The 20,948-nt window shown below is 44.4% G+C and overlaps 1 protein-coding gene across 4 annotated transcripts in view; it reads left to right on the top strand.

Moving 5' to 3' along the window:
* Positions 1-20,730, top strand: part of BDNF (brain derived neurotrophic factor) — a 38,566-nt gene extending 17,836 nt beyond the window's left edge. For 2 of the 4 annotated variants that reach the window (XM_071761994.1, XM_071761992.1), the window contains exon 2: positions 19,401-20,730. In XM_071761994.1, coding sequence (XP_071618095.1) covers positions 19,401-20,162 — 762 coding nt within the window. In that variant the 3' untranslated portion in view covers positions 20,163-20,730. Of the gene's footprint in view, positions 1-1,301; positions 1,586-19,400 lie in introns of those variants that run through there. The other 2 variants (XM_071761991.1, XM_071761993.1) reach the window with 2 other exon arrangements.
* Positions 20,731-20,948: the final 218 nt, after the last annotated feature.

Below are 20,948 nucleotides of genomic sequence, written 5' to 3'. Positions count from 1 at the left end.
TTGGTAACGTTGTACTTGAACATGATTGCTAAAGAAGTTCTTAAAGCTTCTTTAAGCTTTAAGCAAAGCAAAGGATATTAACCACTAGGATCGGCTCCTTTAATATATATTAAAAGCCGTTTTATATGGAAGGCCTTAAGTGTACTCAAATTTCAAACGCCTGGGATATTTTATTACTTTACTGATCTAATAAATGCAGGTGTTTCATAGCAAAAGCACAGGGGCAATCAGGATGTCTGAAGGCAGCAATGAGTTGCACACACTTCTAGAATAAGCAAATGTCCGTGAGCTCTTTGAAGCGAATGGGCCTTTGGTCTTAATTGCAATTAGATGGCGGTCCAGCTGTAAGGTGTGGAAAGATGTTCCTTTTAACAGATTCACAAGAGAGATGGCATTCTGAAAATTAACTGCCTCCAATTATACCAGTGAGGGGACAGGAGAGGCGAGTCCATGACACTCTGTGCCAGGCTGGGACAAAGCAGGTGCCTCTCCCACGCTGCCGTGGGACATGGCACAAGGCACGGTGGCCTGCCGGGGGATGGTGCCATCTCTCTGTCTTTACCAAGATCAAATGGAGCCACTCAATCAGGGGATGCCATTATTGCCTCCACCATGCAATTTCCACTATCAATAATTTACTCTATGTGCCGCACAGGCAGAAGGGGGAAAAGGCAAGACAAGATTTTTGACAGGAGGGAAGGCAAAGTCACCCGGCGGGCAGCGGGGCAGAGCCGAGCGGAGCGGTTCGCCCGAGACCACGCGGGGACCGCGACCGCCCCGGACGTCGCCGGCGGGTGCTGTCAAGCCGGGCGGCTCCGGTTGTCGGTGTCGGTCCCGATCCCGGTCCCCGGCGGGGCAGAGCTGCCTCCGGACCGCTTGGATTGAGAACCCGCGGCCGCTACGCGCCTCTAGAAAGTCACCGGTGTAACGTTACCTGGGGCTCTCATTAATAAGCAATGCCTGTTATTATCTTGATTGCATTCTTAATAGGCAAACTACGGAGAGGTCAGTGTGGGAGCGATATTTAAATGGATCGGGCTTGCTTAATACCCGCCGGAGTAAACCAATATCCCGCCGCGGGCGGACCGGTCCCCCCACCCCCTTCAAACCACCACCACCACCACCACCACCACCACCACCACCACCAAGCCGCTCCCCACCCGGTCCGGCCCCTCCGCGCCCTGCCCGCCGTTCGCGGGGCGCCGGGGGAGCGGGGGCCGGGCCGGGCGGGCGGGGCAGGGGTGGTGGCGGGGCCGGGGAGGCGGTGCGGAGGCTTTAAGCGGGGCAGCGCGGTGCCTGCCCGCAGCCGCTAGCCGAAGGATCCCGGGCGGGGCGCGAAGCCGCTCCGCGGGGGAGGTGGCGGGGCCGGGCCGGGAGGCTCCCGTTGGGCGGCGGGGGTGGGGGATCCGGCTCCGCTGCCCTCCCGCCCCTCATAAAGCTTTGATGAGACACTTGAGCCGCCGCCTGTGTTGCCGGGGCGGCGGGAGGCGGCCGGTGGGACTGGGCGCCCGGGAGAGGATGTGACTTCCCGGAGGGGACCCGGACAGGCTTTGTGTGGACGACGAGGTACGCGGCGCCCCACCGGGTAACTTGAAGGGCCGGGGCGGCTGCAGGGTTGGGCGGACGAGAGTCGGTGCGAGGCGTCTAGGGAACGGGAAGGGCGGCGGCGGCGGGGCAGGGGGGGGCCGGGGCAGCCCCGCTCCTCTTTGTTCCCGCACCTGTCGGTACCCGGCGGGGCGGGCGACCCAGCGGGGCTTTTGTTGAGGCCGGCGGAGGCAGGAGCGCTCTCCTTGAAGGGGGATCGCGGGGCCGGGCGGCCGGTGGGAGCCAGCGGCGCTTCCCCGACGGCGGCGGGGCCGGACGCGGGGCTCGCTGCCGGCGTGGCGGCGCGGGGCGCGGCGGGAGCCCCTTGGGCGGCGGGCGGTGCCCTCTGGCGGCGGGAGCGCGGCGGAGCGGCGGCCCCAACCTCGGTCCCGGTCCCTTCCTTCCCTTGGCGGCCCCGGGGGCTGGGGCGAGCGGGGGTCTCGGTGTGGAGCGGGCGGGCACCCCCGGCATGCGGGGAAGCGGCGGCCGTGGAGAGGAGCGGTGGGCGGGGAGGGAGGAGAACGTCCGGGAGCGGCCCCGACGCTGCCGAACCGTCAGGGAGGGGAGCGATGCACTTGTTGAAGCGCGGCCGTCGCTGGAATGTGGAGCATGCCGGAGCCCCTCACCGAGAGCCCCGTGCCACGGGGGACTTTGTCCGCTGCCTCTCCCGCCGAGGGTCGTGGGGAGAGAGCCGCGTTCGGTCGGGTCTGTGCCCGTCGGGGCGCGGGGAGGAGGAGAGGGGAGAGATTGGGACTGCTGGTCCTTAAAACCTATTGAGTTGGATTGCATATTGGTGTGGAAAACATACTCCAGCCGGGAAGGAGTTGGCGTTAGACGGTAAATTTGGTTGGCAAACGTTTAATGAATAAATAGGGAGCCTTTTGCTATGCTACTTCATGTTGGGTTTTTTTGGTCTTTTATATGATAAAAAGCGTAAGGTGCTAAAAATGTGGGCCATGGTTGCTTTGCTTGATTAAGAGGTGCTATTGGTACCCTGGTTTGTACATTATGGTTAAAATATGTACTTTTCCTTTCAGTTTATTGTAGTTTGCTGTTCTGAGGTTATGGCTATCGGGAGATCAATAGTCATTACTTATTTATGTTTCTAGTAACACAGTTCTAATGAATGCAAAGAATCTATCCTGGTGATACATTTTTCTTAAGCAAATAGTTCTGTAATCTTTAATTCATGGTGTGATAAGTACATAAAATGAATTTCCTTGGTTGTATTCTAAGTACAAGTGCCAGGCAATGAGCTGCCTGCTCCTGGACAGGAGCAGCTTTTGCTTCACTAAGTTTGGCTGAGTGGCTGTTGGGGAGCAGAAGTGAAGGGGTTGTTCTTGTGTGTGGTCAGCTGCCTCGGGTGAGAAGCTCATCATGTTGTCCTGCTCCTCGTGTGTTTTGGGTGGAAATCCATGGCTCTGCTGATGGAGCAGGAGTGCTGCCTGTGAGCACTCAGGTGAAAACGTGACCCCAGCGATGGCCCAGAGTAATCTAAGGATGGACGGACACAAGCACAGGGGGTGCTCTCAGTTCTATCAGGGTTGCAAATCCCACAGTTTTCCATGTGAGAGGAGGCAGCAGCTGTCAGGGGGATGCTACAGCTCCCTGTGTGCAGAGTGGCAGGGCACTGGCTGTGTTAACAAACCCGTGGTGAGGGAAGGGGAGAAGGCAAACAGTGATCTACCTGCTCTGGGAGCAGCAGGATGGAGGGCTGTCCCTCACCTGAATCTCAGGCCAAAAGCAACAGCTCAAGTTCAACTTTAAAATGCCTTGAAGGAGCTGGAAGCTGTTTTGGTATTTAGTAGATACAGGAGCCTTTCTACAGGGCTCTGTAACTCAACAATTTTCTGCTGTAGTACTATCACTTAATGTTCAGCTCCACTGAACCTCAGCTGGGAAAACCCATTTGTAAGTAGCGTGCCTTCTGTTCGTGTCACCAGTGCTCTCTGCTTTCTGGAGCTGCAGGGGAGATCCTGTCATTACATGGCTGTGAAATCAGGGTAAACCGGGTCAGAAGGATCAAGAACATTTTATCTCAATAATCCAGATGTAACAGCGGAGGAAAATGGGAAAGGACTTTTATCTTGGAGGGAGTAAGGCTAAAAAAAAAAAAAAAAAAAAAAAAAAAAAATTTAATTTCACGTAGCGTGCCTTAACCACGAAGGCATTATGTTTGTAGTGTAGTGCTACAGGAGTACTACAGCGTGCTGGAATACTACGAAATGCAGTTGCACGGATGCAAAGGATTTTGAAGACTCAGTAAAATGTGAAAGAACATAGTGGCAAATAAGGATCTGTGCTTTTGCTTAAGAGCTTTTCGTACAGTGACGGTGCTGAGCTGAAAGTGGCAGCAGTTAAAAGCCCTTGCAGTGCCTGCTAAAGTAAGGAGAAGAGAAGAAGCTGTTTGTCAGGCTCAGGTAATTGTTCTTTGTCAGGGCACAAGTCCCAAGAAACTCTTGAGTAGGAGACCCTCTCCTGCTTTCTGTGGGAAAGCCTGCCTGAAAATCAGAAACAATTAACTCTGCTGAAATAGTTGTGTAGTAAGTGTGGTCCTATTAAAAAAGTGTTTCCCATATCTGCTCTCCTTGTTTTAATAAAAGACTGAAATAAGAATGTACCCTGTGCCTACACTAAAAACCTCACATTTGGCATTGTGTGAATCGGTGGAGGCTCCTCTAGAAGAGGATATATGCTTTTAATAGGTTAATTTCTAACTTGTCTTGACCTGTTTTCAAGCATATGTTGTGAGCACTTTGTTCCTCCTAAATAGCTAAAACACTGCTTAATTAGGAAACTCTCAATCATTTCTTAGATCAGATCATAACACTGGCATTCTCTAATGCTTAGCTGTGAACACCTGTTAAAGGGAAGCTTTTAAAAGCACCAAAGCTAAGCTATTTTTGTGTATTGCTGAAACGAAGTAACTCAATAACTTGCTGTCTCCAGTTCCAGCTAAGAAGGTGCTGTGTGTAACAACTCTTTTATTCCCTGGGGTGCTTTTAGGAAGCTGTACAGGTGTGTACTGAGCAAACTGATGCGCCAGCTGGGATGGGGTTGGTAACCTGTTCCCACTGGCTGTTCACAAATCTTCTTCATGCCTATTATTCAATCTGATCTTTAAGTTTAAATTGTTTGGAGCAGAGGTTGTCTTGCCTGTCTTCTGTTCCTGGTACCTGACAAGGACTCCTCAGGGCTCTTGTGATACAAACAATAAATAACAGGTTTTGCTGTGCAGTGGATACTGACAACTCTGCCATGGTGCCTTAAGCTTGAGTTATCAGTGTAAAGCCTTATGCTGCTTGGATTGGAAACACTGGACTATACAATAACAGAAGTATAAAATGCTTTGATTTTGGAAATCCATGCATGAGTGAATGAGGTAGCCAGTTACTACAGTGAGTGTCCTCTGATGTCATCTTATATTGGCCAGGTTGCTCACAATTAGGGGCTCAGAGCACTCAAATGAACAGCACTGTTTGCAGAACAGGACAAGCAGTCACATACATGAAGTGTAGGTGATCTGTAGGATCAGGCTCCTCTTCAACATTCAGAACCTGCTTATCAGGCAGCTATAATAGGATGGAGTTCAGCTGCTACACCCAACAGTAATGGTCAACATGGAACAGTCTGAAGTATTGAAGATGCTCTGGACTTCACTGAATAGGAAACAGTCTCACCAAAAAAAAGCCAACCTTAACTCAGGCACAATTTCTGCACTTTATAAATGTGAATTGAGGGTTGGCTGGGATGATGCTGATTTGATGTGATTGTAATCCTTTAGTAATACTGATACTAGTGGTAACAGAACATCCCATTACAGCATAATTTAGGCATCACAAATGGCTACAGCTGTCTGAAGATGAGTACCATGGACAAGCAGTGGAAGCAAAGGGAAACTTCATTTAGTGAATTTTCGTGCCCTGGTGACAGCTGCCATGAGTCTGTGGCAGTTGTATACTCTCCTTGGTCAGAATATTGTATCTTTCAGAGAAGTCATTTTTTGAAAGCAGTTAATTAGGACAGTTATTTCTGGACGTGGCATTTGTACAGAACAGAAGGCATGATTGTTCTTATGTTTGTTTCCCTGAGTCCTTTGATCGACTGGAAGCTCTCAATGCTTTACGCTATAAATTACCTCAATACTTTGGCAGTTCATTTCTTTTCTCGTGTACTCGGTTAGGGAAATGCAGAAATCTTTGTGAGTCAGCTTCAGACTACTATAAATTATGAAGAAATGGGGGAGGGGGTCACATTTCAAATTAGGAAAGGCAATTCTAGGAAGATGAGAGAAACACTGGTTGCTAAATTTGAGATGAGCAGCTCTCCCTATCTCAAAATCTGAGCAGCTACTGCCACCTAGGGATGCAGGAACCAAACAGGCTGCTGTGGGATGGCTCTCAAGTGAGGCTGAACAATTAAAACAAACGAAGCTGCAAATCCAGATAATTCTTACTCCTCAGTAGTAAGTTCGGTGTATGCATGTGGGATTTAATGAACCTGTGCTGAGGTGGTACCTGTTGTAGCAATGCAGGTAACTCATCTTCACACAGTCTCCCTTGTGTGGCTCAAACAGCTAAGCAAGAAGGATCCCTTTCAGTAAATCATTTGTTGACTGAACTTTAGACTACACCTGAAGAAGTATTTGCAAGTTAAATTTTTGCTGGCTTGCTGCAGCTGTCGGGGAGACTTCTTAGTGTTTTCAAAGCTGGCACCAAAAAAGTGCAATGTAGAACTAGTCCCTCAAGGATTGAAGTTGGTTTGGGGGGGTTTGTTCCCCTGCCCTATTATTGAAATCTGCTTGGTAGGGAGTGTACTTTAGGAGATATTTGGAGGAATAGAAAAAAAATCCTGATTTTTCTTAATTTTTTTTTTACTTTCCTGCCTTTAGCTTGATTTCACTAGATTCGTGGTTTTTCCCAGTTTCAAAATAAAGTAGTGAAGTTAAGCTGGCTATGTAAATAGATGTGCTACCCTAAATCTAACAACGTGGAATACACTTTTAATATCTGCCCCGTGGTTCTTAGAATATAGTTTCATCTTTTGTTTTGAGCTTAAAACTTCTTATGTTTTGTACGTAAATTTTGGCTGTGGCACGTTCTCCCTCTGCTTTGGGAGAGGTGAATAAGCACTGTTCCTATTTAATTTGTGAGGAACTGCTTATAAAGAGAATCCATGCCATTTTTACCCACTGAACTCAATCTCATGTGGAATTATTTCTGACTGCTACAGACACAGAGTGTTTTGGGGGCTTTTATAGTAACTGCTACCTTATGGCTATCAAATGCCCAGTGGAATAAGAAACCCAACATAGCTAAAGCTCAGTGGGAATTGAGAACTTCTGTCTCACAGAGCCAGGAAAATGCAAGCCACTAGCTGGAATAGCATGTGCTGCATCTCTCCTGGTGGTTTTGGTAGTTTCCTATGATATTTGAAGTTGGTGTCAGGTGTTTATTCTGGGGGATCAGAGCCTTTCCAAGGGCAACTGAGTAGCTGTGATACACGAACATTTGCCATTGAAGTCAGGCAGCAGTGGACTGGTTATACCATATGATGGTGTATGAGGAAAGAGTCATTGTACCAAAGCAGTGGTTGAAAAACTGACTCAACCAGAGTTCCACTGCAACCTCTGCCTCTCCAGTAGGCACAGATAGGCCTGGAGTCCTTTGTGTGCATGTAGTGTATCAGGATGAGTCTGGAAAAAAAGATCAAACTAGGTGAAGTCTTGAGCAAAATGCTGTTATATGCTCTTTATTAACTTAGCATGCAAAAGACTTGGAGCATATTGCTTCAGTTAAGGCTTTAACCATAAGAACAGGACCAGAGTTGTTTTTGTTTGATTTTTTTTTTTTTCTTTTTTTTTTTCCCCTCTGGTCCTGTAATATGTATCCTATAACAGGAGAGTTAAGTGTAACCTTTTGCCAGTTCTAGTGCATGTTGTGCTTTATCTAATGGGATCAAAATTCTGCTTTCCTTAAACGTAACAGCTCCTGGAGAAATGCAAGTTTGTCTAGATCAAGGAATTAAAGGTTATGATCTCTGGATTCCTGAGTCTGTTACGCCATTTACTTTCTAATCTTGGTGCAATGCATAGGATCCATATGGTTTAGTTTACCCTTCTTTACGCTGGCCATGGCACTCTTCCTGAGTGTTCAGTACTTGATACACTGAGAGGAAAAGCAATGAAGCCTAAACTTTACTCACAGGCTGGATTAGTGAGTAAAGCAACCTCCCCTTAGTCATAGCTGTCACTGTACTACACAAGTGTACGGACACTGTTGGGATGAGCGACAGGACTTGTTTTGTGGTATTTCTAGATAATTGTGCCTGCTGGCTGCCTGCATTAAGACTTGGATTTCTCTTGCTATTTACATTCCTTTTGAGTTGATAATCCAGTTTGACTGAGCCATAAATGCCAAGAGAGAAATGCTGCTTGATAGAATTTGTACTGAAAGGCAGCGTGAGTCCAAGGGGGAAGCAAAGCCACTAACAAGTTCAAGCTGGCAAAGGCAACTTAACCAGAACCCGTGCCAGGAAACTGTGGTGAAGTATGAATCTGCTGCTGAACATCATGACTGCCCTTTATCTTTATAATGGTTTGAACCAAAACTAGAAATAAACACATCTGAAGTTCTCCATTCTTGCTGTTCCAGAAATAAACATTACAGTTTATGTCAATGTCACGGTTATTTTTGTTGTTGTTGTTGTTTGCAGCTAATGCCCTGCAGACTGGTGAAGGGCTGTTTTTATTTTATGGGAGGCAAAGGATGTTTCATGTCCTATTACAATATCAGGGGACTTAGTGATACAGCATCTGCAGGATGCTGCCAATGAATGGTGCAAAGAAAGGATGAGCAGGTGCTGCTTTAAAACTTCTCACAGAACTACAAACTTTGTGTAATGAGAAGCAAAAGAATGTCTGAAAACTAGTTTGTCCCTTAAAAGATAGTGATTTGTACCTCACTTTAAAATTGAGAAACAACTGAGCTGCCTTCCTTGGAAGATTAATTTTAAGTCCTTTGCTCTCTCTCTTTTTCACTGATGATTTATTCCTGCTGCCTCCTGTGCAGAAGTTTTCTGCCACTGTAACTGCGAAAGTATCAGGAATGTTCATGATGAACAAGGATGTTGCAAAAGGATAACTGAGTCAATTTCACATGTCCATTAAAAAAAACAGGAAAAAAAAAAAAAAAACCAAACAACCAAATGATCAACACCAGCAACATCCTGAAACAAAAAAAAAAACACACCAGAAAGAAGATTGAAGAAATGACTTAGAGGTCTAAGTCTTTAAAGAAGTCAACCTCCAAGTCTGACAAACCTAAATGAAGTACTTTGAATTCCATAATGCTCAAGCATGAAGTTGTATCACCAGGTTCTTAATCAGTTTGTTCAACATATATATTGTATATTTTTTCCTTGCTTTTGATTCCTGAAACTGTTACGAAATTTTTAGAATCTCATGCTCGGAAATACCAGAAATCATTTCCCCTGCTTCTAGCTAATGGAAGGGCAGGTATGCAGTGAAGCTGGAAAGGACAATAAACTTCTATGTCTACTCTTAAGGAAAACTTTGGAGCAAGTCTTCAGTCACAAAGCACCACCAGACCTGTGAGTTTTCAACTTGTACTCACTAGAAAATGACTGGAGGGGAACTGCCAATACTCTGCATATCTTGTAATTAGTCATGTTCAGGCATACTTCAAAACATGACTTGTAATTTTGTCAAGGTCAGTCCTGAGCTAGTTGTAGTTTTAACAAAAAGATACATGTGTGGAGTTGCATTGGAAAAGAAAGATGACCAGAATGCAGTCAATTGGGTTCTTTCCTTTTGTTTTTTTTTTTTTTTTCATGGGGCTGGTGCTCCACTAACTCCCCCTGTAAGGGCTCAGCATCCCTATTACTAGTAGGCATAGGCTTGCTCTTCTCTGTTTTATCCAAATTAAGGCTGAACTTTGGTCCCTGGCAAGCTGCCTGGTTTGTGTTTATAGGGCTGGTAAATACCTACTTGTGCAGTAGTAGTTCTCTGTGGGAATAGGTCTTTGCTGAATTTCATAGCGAATTTGCTGTGAGTAAAAGCAGCCTCTGGATGCCTTGTGTTGCATTTCAAATGCAACCTCTTTGAGGTTTTAATGGTGAAGAATGTTGGTTTCTATTGTAACACTGGTTTTGCTTTCCTTGTTGTTCTTTGTTATATAATGGTCGACGCCACAAATTAGAAGCATGAGGCTAAAAGCTGAAGAATGAAGGAAGAAACAAAAAGCCATATGGCAATAGCAGGAGGTCCTGCCACCCCACCTTAGGCTCGTGACAACATGCCCTACATTTAACCTACAGTCAGGAACTAATTAACAACACAGATGGAAGTGAGCTAGCATATGTATTCAAAATAATACCCCTAAGGTTTTAATCAGCTGCCCTGCCTCTTTCTGGCTTAGACAGTTACCGTAGAGAGATTTGCAAAATATGTGAATGATATATATGGTTAAGGCAGCTTTGTGTAGTGGCTAAAGCAAGGGATTGGGAGCAGGGACTCCCTTCTTCTCCTTTGGGTCAGCAGTGCCTTGCTGTGCAGTCCGGGGTAAGTTCCTTAAACATCTTTACGGGCTTCAGTCTACCCAGAAGGAAAATAGGATTTCTGATGTCATTCCTCATCACTAAAGTATGCTGAGATTCAGTGTTTGCAAAGCACTTTGGAAGCTTTGATGATGTGTTCTCCAAGAGATGCTGTACAAGTAAAAAGTCAGTGACATAAGTACCGTGGCTCTCTGCTCTTGCAACCTAAGTTGTAATTCTTTTTCCCCTCTCTAGAACTACTAATTAACTCTAAGACAGTTCTGCTTCTGATTTTTATTTTTTTAATAGGATGGTAACTTATGATAACTGTCCTGTTTTGCAGGGACTAGGGTAAGGGAGAACACTTAGCTATTTTCAACAGGCTAATTGGGTAATTTAATGTTTCTGGCTTCAACTTTCTCTTTCCTCCCCCACCCCAGCTCTGTAAGAGGCTCTCCTTCCCTGCAGGGCAGTAGGATCAGCTTATGCGAAGGGACAGGTATTGAAGGTTTTCTAGAGAAGTGTTTATTTAAAGCCTGAAATCCCATATACAAACCTACCCTTTGGAGCTTTAGGGCTCTTACAGTGAGAACTGTGTGCTGGCAGCAAACCACTTTCTTCAGCCTTGTGTGTGTGCATGAAACAAGACACCCAAGTGTGGAGCAGAGGAGAGTTAGGTGGTGTTGGGCTGGATTTTGCATACTTCTGTTTATAGGCATGTCTGGGCTATTTATGTGCTTCTATCAGTGGGGGAAGGGAAGAGCTGGTCTGCACACCTAAAAAGCTTTTTTTTTGTTGTTCCTTCTTTTTTAAAATGTGATTATTCCTAAATATGCATGTATCCCTCAGGAGCCCTGAGTGTCAGGAAGCTGTTTTGCTGTGACCTGCCACAGTTTGCTCTGATAAAGCTATAGTTTAGGTGTTGGCCTGCCCTGATGATAAGTACTGAGCCATTTGCATCTGGATTTATACCAGGCTGTGATTGTGTCCACCAGGACTGGGTCCAGTGGAACCTACTGCCTCAAGGAACTGTTACATTCATGTGAAAATAATTTCCTGTGATGCCATAATCTGTGCTTGTGTCTGGTGGCAAGTCCAAAAAGTCATGAACCAGGTAAACTGCATTTTTAATTGGGGAGGGGAAGGACCTGCTGTCCATGTAATTCATAGGAATCACAGTGTGATACTCTGTGAAAGAAATTACATCATTATACAACTAGAAGAAGGCAGCAGCCTGATAAATTGTTCTTTCCTGCAAGGCTGCAGGTTTTTCTTCATGTGCCATTGAACATATTTACCCTGAACAGTACAACTAATGAAATTTTTCAGATGCTGGCATCTTTGCCAGATGCACCTCCTCACTGCTTCTAGTTAGTCCAAACCCTTTTCCTCTGTGGAGCTTGTGTGTTAGTTAGTAAGTGTGTAAGCCCATACACTGGTGTTTTTCTGACTAAGAATGGAGGAGGGGGGCAGCTTATTTGGGTGGGTATCAGCTACTTGAATGCCAGTTACAACACAAAAGAGTGGAAACAGTCTATAAAACTTGTATCTTTCTATTGAATCTGGCCCCAAATTTTTAAGATGGGCTAGGGCTGGAGATCCAGATATGGCAATTTCAAAAGTCTTGTTTCAGCATGAAACCACTTAGAAGGTGGGGAAAAAGCTGAAAAGTAATGCTGTGAAACCTCGTGTGCTACATTGGCATAGTAAAATATCAGTGGTAAAAAGAGCACTTCTGGCTGCAGTGTTTTCTATTAAGTTATGTTAACATAATTTTCTGACAGTGTTATCTTGAAAGATAAAGCCATTGTTGCAGCAGGACACGTGCAGGGCTGGCTGATTCTGGTGGGCCAGATTTTTAATGACTACATCTGTGTTAAATACAAATTCCTCATTATTCCCTTAATGTAGATGGCTTTCCAAACTCACAAACTTCTGCCCCTGCTCTGGTTGTTCCTATGTAACTTTGAATACTCCTAGAAGTTGCCCTGGTACCTCAGTGTGAGCTTTTATCCCTTGCCCCATCCATGGAAAGTATTTCCATGGGGATGCCAGGCTAACAACTGGACTGAGCATGTGTTGAGAGAAATCTGCACACCAGGGCGGGCAGCCAAAAGATGACTGATAACACCACTGGCAAATGCAGGCATATTGTTAATACCTGTCAGGGCTCTGACAACAGGCATTTCCAGTTTCTGGTTGATGCACATCACAACACACTGCTCTGCTTCATTTCAAGAACTGACTATGGCTAAAAGCAAGGTATTCTCTTACAGCAATGCCACACACAGTCAGGGTCTCAGCAAAGGTAAGAGTCTTGCAACAAATGGGGATAGCCCTTACTCTCCTTCCTTCCCCTAGAGAAAGCACTGCCTGCCCAGCCCCTGGGTAACTGCTCAATCTGATGCTTATGCTTTTTAACTATTGATTTTCCTTGGCTGAGCTTCACTTACGTTCCTGTTAAGTGCATAATGTTCTATAGGTCCTAGGAATCTTGCCACTCGCAGCAGAACCAGTGGGTGCGTGGGATGTTTTACATGCTGTTCAATGGTTTATAAGCACTCCTAAGATCCAAGCTCAACTGGTACAGCAGCTTTTGGGTTGTTCCAGGGCTGCTGGACACATGTCACAGCACAAGGGATCCAACTCACGCTAGTCTGCACGCAACATGCTCCGTTCTGTTCCTGCTGTCGGGTGCCAACTATTCTTGACTTCAGTGGGAGCTTCATGTGTGTACTTGGCAGAAGAGCTCAGCCCTGTGACGATTCAGCAGAGTATTTCATACCAAAGAGCCCCAGTGAAATGGAAGACAAACCACAGATGCTGATCAAAGCTCTGAGGTTCTGCCCTGACGTTGTTCTGCGCCCAGGTTGAGTTAGCGGGATATAAAGCTCCAGTGACTCTCCAAGCAAATGATTTTGAAGAACTGTAATTATATGCTCACATGGAAGGACCAGATAATAGCTTGGCATGGAGTAATCATTTCATGGAATGGTTTTGTGGTTGTTTTTCTTGTTTTGTGGGGGGGGTTAGGTAGCCTGTTCTTTAGGTGAACTTTCACAGAGGTTACATAACGTTACTTTTGAGCAAACACAGTAATCACATGAAGGTGTCTTGACAAATACTTTAAAACAGATTAATTGGGTTTTCTAAGCCTGAAGTCAATTTTGAAACTGGAATTTTCCTAATGCTTATGTTTTAGGCTTTGGAAGTTGTGTCCCTGCTGTACAGTATTGCTGTCTACCCATGACACTCCTGATGAGCAAAACCAAACCTGCTGGTAGTGCTTTGATTTAAAGGAGGCTTTCACTGTGTACCTCTATTTCAACATGAAATTTTGGCTAAAAACATTGTGGTAAAACATATTGTCTTTGCTATATGCATAGGGGCATACACACAGGTACCCTTTGGAGCTGAGTTTTTGTTGGCCATAGGGATCCCAGTCTGAGCACCCCATGTGTGAGCTGCTGTGCCAGCAGCTGGGGAAGGCAGAATGTGTGTCACTGGCTCAACAACCAGTTCCCATTGTAAAAGTACCAAAATAGTGCACATCTGCTCTCTGCCATGGGTGCTGTCTCTCTGAAAGCTCTGATACCATCTGTGAGCCTGGCCTGCTATTCCTTCACTCGTATGGACTGCCAAAACTCATCCTGAGTTTCCTGGTATGGGCAGATCCATCCAACAGAAATCCTCCTGGGAACTCCTTGAACTTGACTTGTAATGGGGAGACTGTCTGGTTTGCACCCATTAGAGCAGCTGAATTCAGTAGGTTTGCCCTTTGCTTGCCTGTCTGAGTGTCCAGAAAGGTAAGGTGGAAGTTTGTAGGAAACTGTGAAGGATCAGGACTGTAGTGTCATGGCATTATTTTGCCATTATTTTCTTTGGGTTCTCTACCATGTCTGGTCAACAGGAGAAGTTGTGATTTTTGTCTGTGCCCAGGAACCCCACAAAACCCCCCTTGTAATGCTTTAAACATTTCTCTAGAGCCAGTGTAGGCATTCCTGGAGCTTCTTTGCTCTCAGAAGCTGTACCATAGGCAATATTTAACAACATAAGACAAAAGAAAATTTGTCATGCTAAAAGTCTTAGTTTCCAAACCACTTTTTAAATTTTCTTGGTGTTTAAGTTAGTCTTCAAAATGGTTCTTAAATCTCTTCCATCTCTGGTATCATGGCCGAGTAGATTTCATTACCTCCGGGAAAACCAACTGGAGAGAATAAAAATAAAATAGCTTTCTTCTACCTGATATGAAGAACCAACTTACAAGAATACAAATTGGGTGTGGGTGTGCATTTGTATGGATTGGGGGGGAAGGTGCTTTATTTTCAGTAATAAAAAGTAATTACATAGTTTGCTGCATAAATAGCCGCAAGGATAACCAGAGTGCGTCAGACAGCCAGTTATGCATGTGTTAAAGGTTAATACTATTTGTTCTCAGTACATTTAGTCTCTGCAAATCATGTGCTGACATGCATCCCATTTTGGTATCTGTTCACACACTCTGGTAATGATGTGTAGAGCAGGAACTCATGCCTGTGCCATTCAGTAGTATTTAGTAAATTGAACTTTTGTATAAGAGTCTTGGAAAATGGCAAGGCAGCAAATGAATGTCTTGCTGCTAATTTTATCTTCCACCACACACTCCTTTCTGGAGATGAAAGCATTATGAATCTATTCACTACTAAAAGTTATTTCAACTTTCATACCACATATCAGGGGGCAGAAAAGCAAGGACGTGCTCACAGCTGTTCTGCGGGTCTCTCTACTGAAAATACAACCTGCTAAGCTGCTAGATTGCTGCTCAGAATATCAGAAAATAATGAAATAAAGCAATTAACTGGTGAATCCTCATTAAATGCAAATACTGAAATAAATAGTACAGCTAGGTAATTGACTGCATATGTAAACTAGCTGTAGATAATTGACATGACCTTCATTTAACGAGACTCCTTCCCATTAGTGGAGATGACTGCCACAATTATGTGCCCTTTTTCTAGCTGTAATTGTATGGACTTTATTGAAGTACAAACTAGGTCATGTCTTCCTGAGATCTGGTCCATGGTGGGTGACCTCTTTTCATTGCTTCAGCTTTGCTATGCTGCATGAGGGAAGGAAGGACCTGAGGATGTAGCTTAAGGCTAGGTCTCCTACATCTATTTTAAATAGCTTATATCTATTTTAGACAAGTTAGTAGGTGTATAAAACAGTCTATGGGACAGTAGAGAAGTCTCTGATCTTTTATGACACTGCTGAACCAGAGGAGTGCAAATGAACTGCAATATTTAGCTGTTGTTCCTAGAAGGTGGGGAGTAGAGACCAGAACCTTCTAGAGCTGAGAACAAAGGAGATGGATGCATGATAGGACTACAGATTGAGGCTATATCTTCAGTGATTTTGTCTTTTTTTCTTTTCTAGCTCCATGTCTGACTAAAAGTGGCCATGGCTACTTTTTTGTCTGGCATTCAGTTGTAGGAATTCCCTCAGAACATTCAGTATCAGCCAGGTTGCTCCAATTAACACATCACTGATGAGCATCCATTGGAAATAGTTGCTCCGGGACATCTCCATGAAGGCCTCAGAGGGGTGGACATGCCCAGCATGGAAAAGTGGGATACATTGCTCAGTAGTAGCATGCTGTAAAACCAGGAAAATTCAGCTTTCTTCTGTGTTCCCAGCCTGGTTCCACTTCCACAGTGTGACATGGGGAATTCCTTGTAATTGAAAGGGTATGTGTTATCTGTTTGGGGTCTATAAGGGCACTTTGTGTAACAGGCCAGGCAGTATCCTTCATCTTTCCAACAGTGAAGGTTTGGTAGTGGGGGAGCAGAGGAAAAGGAGTGGAAGCTGTCAAACTGTTTCCATTGACCTTTTTGGTGCTGGATTGGGATGTTTGCACCTCACAAAGTAAGAGATGAACCGTGCATTCATGAGTCAGTTCAAAATCAGCTGAAAACTTGTGTGTTTCTACTGCAGAGTGAGATTTAAGTCTTACTCTGCTGTAGCATCTTGAGCTAGTAGATTCTGAGCAGCTGCTACTAGAAGTTGCCATGAAGAGATTTCCTAGGTGTTAAAATACTGCTTCCTCCTATTAAATCACTTGATATCATTTTGCTGCCAAAGACAAGGGCTACATGCATTGCTCAAGTCTCTGTCAAGACAGAGAAGAATCTTTTCACATCCTTCTTGCACAGTCTGGGACTCATTTACAAAGAAGTAGATTTCTGAGCTGTGTCTGCTTGCTGGTAATACTCCATGTGTCTGTGCTGCTAAAGTTTACTTTGACATCTCTTCTACTGTTATAAACATGAGGAAGAGGCTTTTAGGGGAACACATTTTCTTGTGTGTTACCTTTATCTTGTGTAAGGCAGCCGAAGGCTGTCCTGTTGTTGGTTTTCAGAGCCTAGTTGTAGTTTTTTATCTTGCTGCCCCAGATGATAGTAGCAGTTGTATGTCACTGGATGGGCTGTAAATAGAACAAGCTTGACAGCAGTTTCCTTCCTAAATGGAAGGCAAAATTGATTAAGGAAGGATGAATTTAACATTAACAAAGTACTATTAGATCTGCAGAGCAATGATAGTGGTGGAGGATTCTGAGAGCTTATTGAAGTCACTTGGTGAGATTTTCTCTGCTTTTCTTCTGAGGAAAAATGTCCATGCAAACAAAGTTGCACAGCAACTACTACATGCATTTCACATCCCTGCAAGTTCATTGCTATCATGACAGGTAAAGAGCCCAGTGACAATAGTGAAGGATGTGGCCTGGTCCAGGAATCCCTCTATTCTTTGCTCACCTACCTAACTTGAAAACCAGATGTTCAACCACCAACTTGGCTGATGGGTGCAAGCTTCTCCTCTGTTTTGTGCTTGTCCTGCTGCCTCTTGTATTGTGCCCTCTCTCATTTGTGCTGGATGGACCTTTGGGTTACTGTGTGCCCAGACAGAGTTTATCCTCCAGTCAAGATGTTGGCTGGGATCTCTGGACACTACAATAAAATAACAGGAACTTGATTAGGAGCCAGAAGATCTGTGTTCTGTTCACTGCTCTGGTGGTCACAAAGTGCGATGTGGGTGTTTGTTTTTTTAATTTTTTTATTTTCCTTTTAAGATTTATGTAAAACAATTCTCAGGAGTGTATGAGTCTTATTTTCAATGCTTGTTCCACTGGCTCTGCATTTGTATGCTTGCTGAACCACCCCTTCTCCCTCTTGTCTTGTCTCTCCTTGTTCGATAAAGGACGACTGATAACCTTCTTCCTTGTGCTGTAAATCATCTCTGTAGTGTCTCTCTTCCTCCCCTTTGAGGAAGAGATCTGATATTGCTCCCTGTAGAACTTTTTTTAAAATCTTAGGTAAAAAAAAAAAAAAAAAATCTGCAAAATGCTCATCTTTTGCATGGTTAGAGCAAACACTGTGTTCTTGTGAGTCACAGATGTCAGGTGTGTTTAATCTTAATAAATCTATGCCACAATAACACTTCTAAACAGGAAGAGAGATGGAGAGATGAAGGAAGAGTTGTGCTGGTGGAGAGAAGATTCTTAGCCAAAATCTGGTTTAGTGCGGGGCAGGGGGTGAAAGGGGCAGGGACACAAACCCAAACACTTCTCACCCACCCCCCTTCATTAAGTAAACTTTAAGGCCTGCATTTTGGGCACTGGCTTTCTAGCACATATTTCATTGTATTTGTATGGTTTATGATAGATTGGCTTTCCATGTTCAAGTCTTAAGAGTCCTAGTTTCCCACAGCATATTTGCAGGAGATGAAGTAAGGGTTTTTACATAGCACCCCGTTGGCAAACAGAAATAGAATTTACTCCAATGAGTGCTGCCAAGTATGAGGTACTTCCGAATGAACTTCAAAAGCTCTGAAACAAGCATTAGCTGCTGCTTCAAAAATGTGAACCATGCCATTGCTTTCTAGCAAGCAGAACTGGTGAGAGCAGGGATTGGAAGGAGGGAAAGTAATAACTGGATGTGATGGATGTTGTAGTAGCAGCACTTGGGATCAGACAAAGTATAGTTCTCCATCACAGCAGGATTTGGAGGCTTCTTGGTGTAATAGTAGCTCAAGTGTGTTCTCTGCACTTGAGGAGGAAGCAGTTTCTGTCCTGAGGAATGTGTGATCTACAGAGACTCAGGGAAGCTCTAGGGAAGGAGCAGTCACACAAATCCAGGCTGCTGGGATCACTGGTAGGAGTGAGCTGCACAGAGTCCCAGGCTGGGGAGGACTCTGCTGACTGGTATCTCCTGGTCCTACCCCTTCATGCTCGGGGTGAACAGAGCCAAGTGCAACCAGAAGCCTCCAAGCCCATGCTATGCACCAGAACTTGGGGCAGAACACGAGAGGAACAGGCAAAGTGCTGTGTTTGGTGTGGCATTAGGGCTTGGTGTGCTTCTGGTTGTCATGCTGAGGTCTGGGCTTTAACTGGCTTTCAGTAAGTGTTTTCTCCTCTTGAAAGCAGGAGGTGTGTGGGGCTCTGGGAAAGTAGGGGATGGTGGTTCTGGTGCTGCTGGCACTGCAGTGTAGCTCTTTATCAGCTCTGTAATCCAGCAAGTCCCTTCAATGGCATGCACATGATACAAGCAATCTTTCCAGCTCAAATTTAGTATGGTAGCAAGCATATTGGCCTGGACCATTTTCTAGTTCTATATTTATGCATACATGCTTTCTACTTTTAGATGAGGAATTGGCCTGCTGAGATCTCAGAATTTGCATGGCCTCTTCCTGTGTTCAGAATGTTGCTTTCAAAATCCAAATGCAATATATCCTGGTGTTGCTCAGTTTCTTGTGACTAGAATGATAGGAGATTTTTGGCATAGAGAGATGTTGGAAATCAAGTATTTGCATTTGTGCTTGAAATGGCAGTCTTGCCTTTCAAGCTTGCAAAGCAGCCTTTTGCTGCTGAAATGTTGTATTGCTAAATTGCAGTTCTGCTTTTGCTGTTACTTGAAATAAGTCTGATCAGTCAATAAAGTTTTCATGTAGTATCTAATCTCATCCTTGCTCCAGAAAGACTTTGGTACATCAAATTCTGACCTGCTGGTTGCCTGAGCTTTGGCATCTGCTGTGTCTGAAACTCTGAATCAAAGATCAGCCTTGTACAAGAGGAGGCTTCATCACCAGTAATGAGTTGCGGCTGCACGCAGCAGATCTCTGCAGAAAATGCATAATGTCTTGTGAGAACTCAGGTGAAGTTTTATTATTCCATTCCTTGAAAGTTAAATTTTTATTTTTTTTTTTCCTTTTGTTCTTGTCCTTAACAGTTCCACCAAGTGAGAAGAGTGATGACCATCCTTTTCCTTACTATGGTTATCTCATACTTCAGTTGCATGAAAGCTGCCCCGATGAAAGAAGCGAGTGTAAGAGGACAAGGCAGCTTGGCTTACCCAGGTCTTCGGACCCACGGGACTCTTGAGAACCTAAATGGGCCCAGTGCTGGTTCAAGAGGATTGACATCTCTGGCAGACACTTTTGAACACGTCATAGAGGAGCTTCTAGACGAGGACCAGGACATCCGGCCCAGCGAGGAAAACAAGGATGCAGACTTGTACACATCCCGAGTCATGCTAAGCAGTCAAGTGCCTTTGGAACCCCCGCTGCTCTTTCTGCTCGAGGAATACAAAAACTACCTGGATGCTGCAAACATGTCCATGAGGGTCCGGCGCCACTCCGACCCAGCTCGCCGTGGGGAACTGAGCGTGTGTGACAGCACCAGCGAGTGGGTGACGGCGGCAGAGAAAAAGACTGCGGTGGACATGTCCGGGGCCACCGTCACCGTCCTGGAAAAAGTCCCAGTGCCCAAAGGCCAACTGAAGCAATACTTCTACGAGACCAAATGCAACCCCAAGGGGTACACAAAGGAGGGCTGCAGGGGCATAGACAAGAGGCACTGGAACTCCCAGTGCCGAACTACCCAGTCTTACGTGAGAGCTCTCACCATGGATAACAAAAAGCGAGTTGGCTGGCGCTTTATAAGGATAGACACTTCCTGTGTATGTACATTAACCATTAAAAGGGGAAGATAGTGGATTGGTGTTGTATAGATTATATTGAGACAAAATTATCTATTTGTATATATACATAACAGGGTAAATTATTCAGTCAAAGAAATAATTTTATGGACTGCATGTATAACTGAAGTTTATACAGTACAGTGGTTCCACAATCTATTTATTGAACATATCCATGACCCGAAGGGGAACAAAAGTCATTTGCGCACAAGTTGAAAAAAAAAAAAAAAAAAGCAAACAAAAAAAAGGGAAAAAAAAAAAAAAAAAAAAAAAAAGAAACAAAAAAAGAAAAACGAGCAAACAAAAAAAAGTCCGCATTACATTCCTCGATAACGTTGTGGTTTGTCGCCGTTGCCAAGAATTGAAAATACAAAAAGTTTAAAAAAAAAAAATAAAATTGCATGCTGCTTCAATTGTGAATTGATGATAAACTGTCCTCTTCCAGAAAAATAAATTGAACCAAAACATTCCGTTTACATTTTAGACAGTAAGTATCTTTATTCCTGTTAGTATTATATCTGTTTACTGCTTTTAACTTCTGATAGCGTTGGAATTAAAACAATGTCAAGGTGCTGTTGTCATAGTTTTACTGTTTCTCTTTTACTTTTGAACTCCCATCAGGTTGAAAAAAAAAATCATTACCTTATTCTGGATTAAAAACAAATTTGTTTCTTGTATGTTGTGAAGGTGTTTGCAATAGCAATCCAACTACTGACAAAAATAATAAAAAAAAAAAGGCAACTGAAAAAGAATGGTGATGTTCCACTTCACATTGTTGACTTCAGGCTTAAAGACAGCACT

This window comes from Heliangelus exortis, chromosome 18, assembly GCF_036169615.1.
Source record: "Heliangelus exortis chromosome 18, bHelExo1.hap1, whole genome shotgun sequence".
In the NCBI taxonomy this organism is placed as follows: domain Eukaryota; kingdom Metazoa; phylum Chordata; class Aves; order Apodiformes; family Trochilidae; genus Heliangelus; species Heliangelus exortis.
Note: the sequence above shows the minus strand (reverse complement) of the source record. Positions and strands in the feature narration are given on the sequence as shown.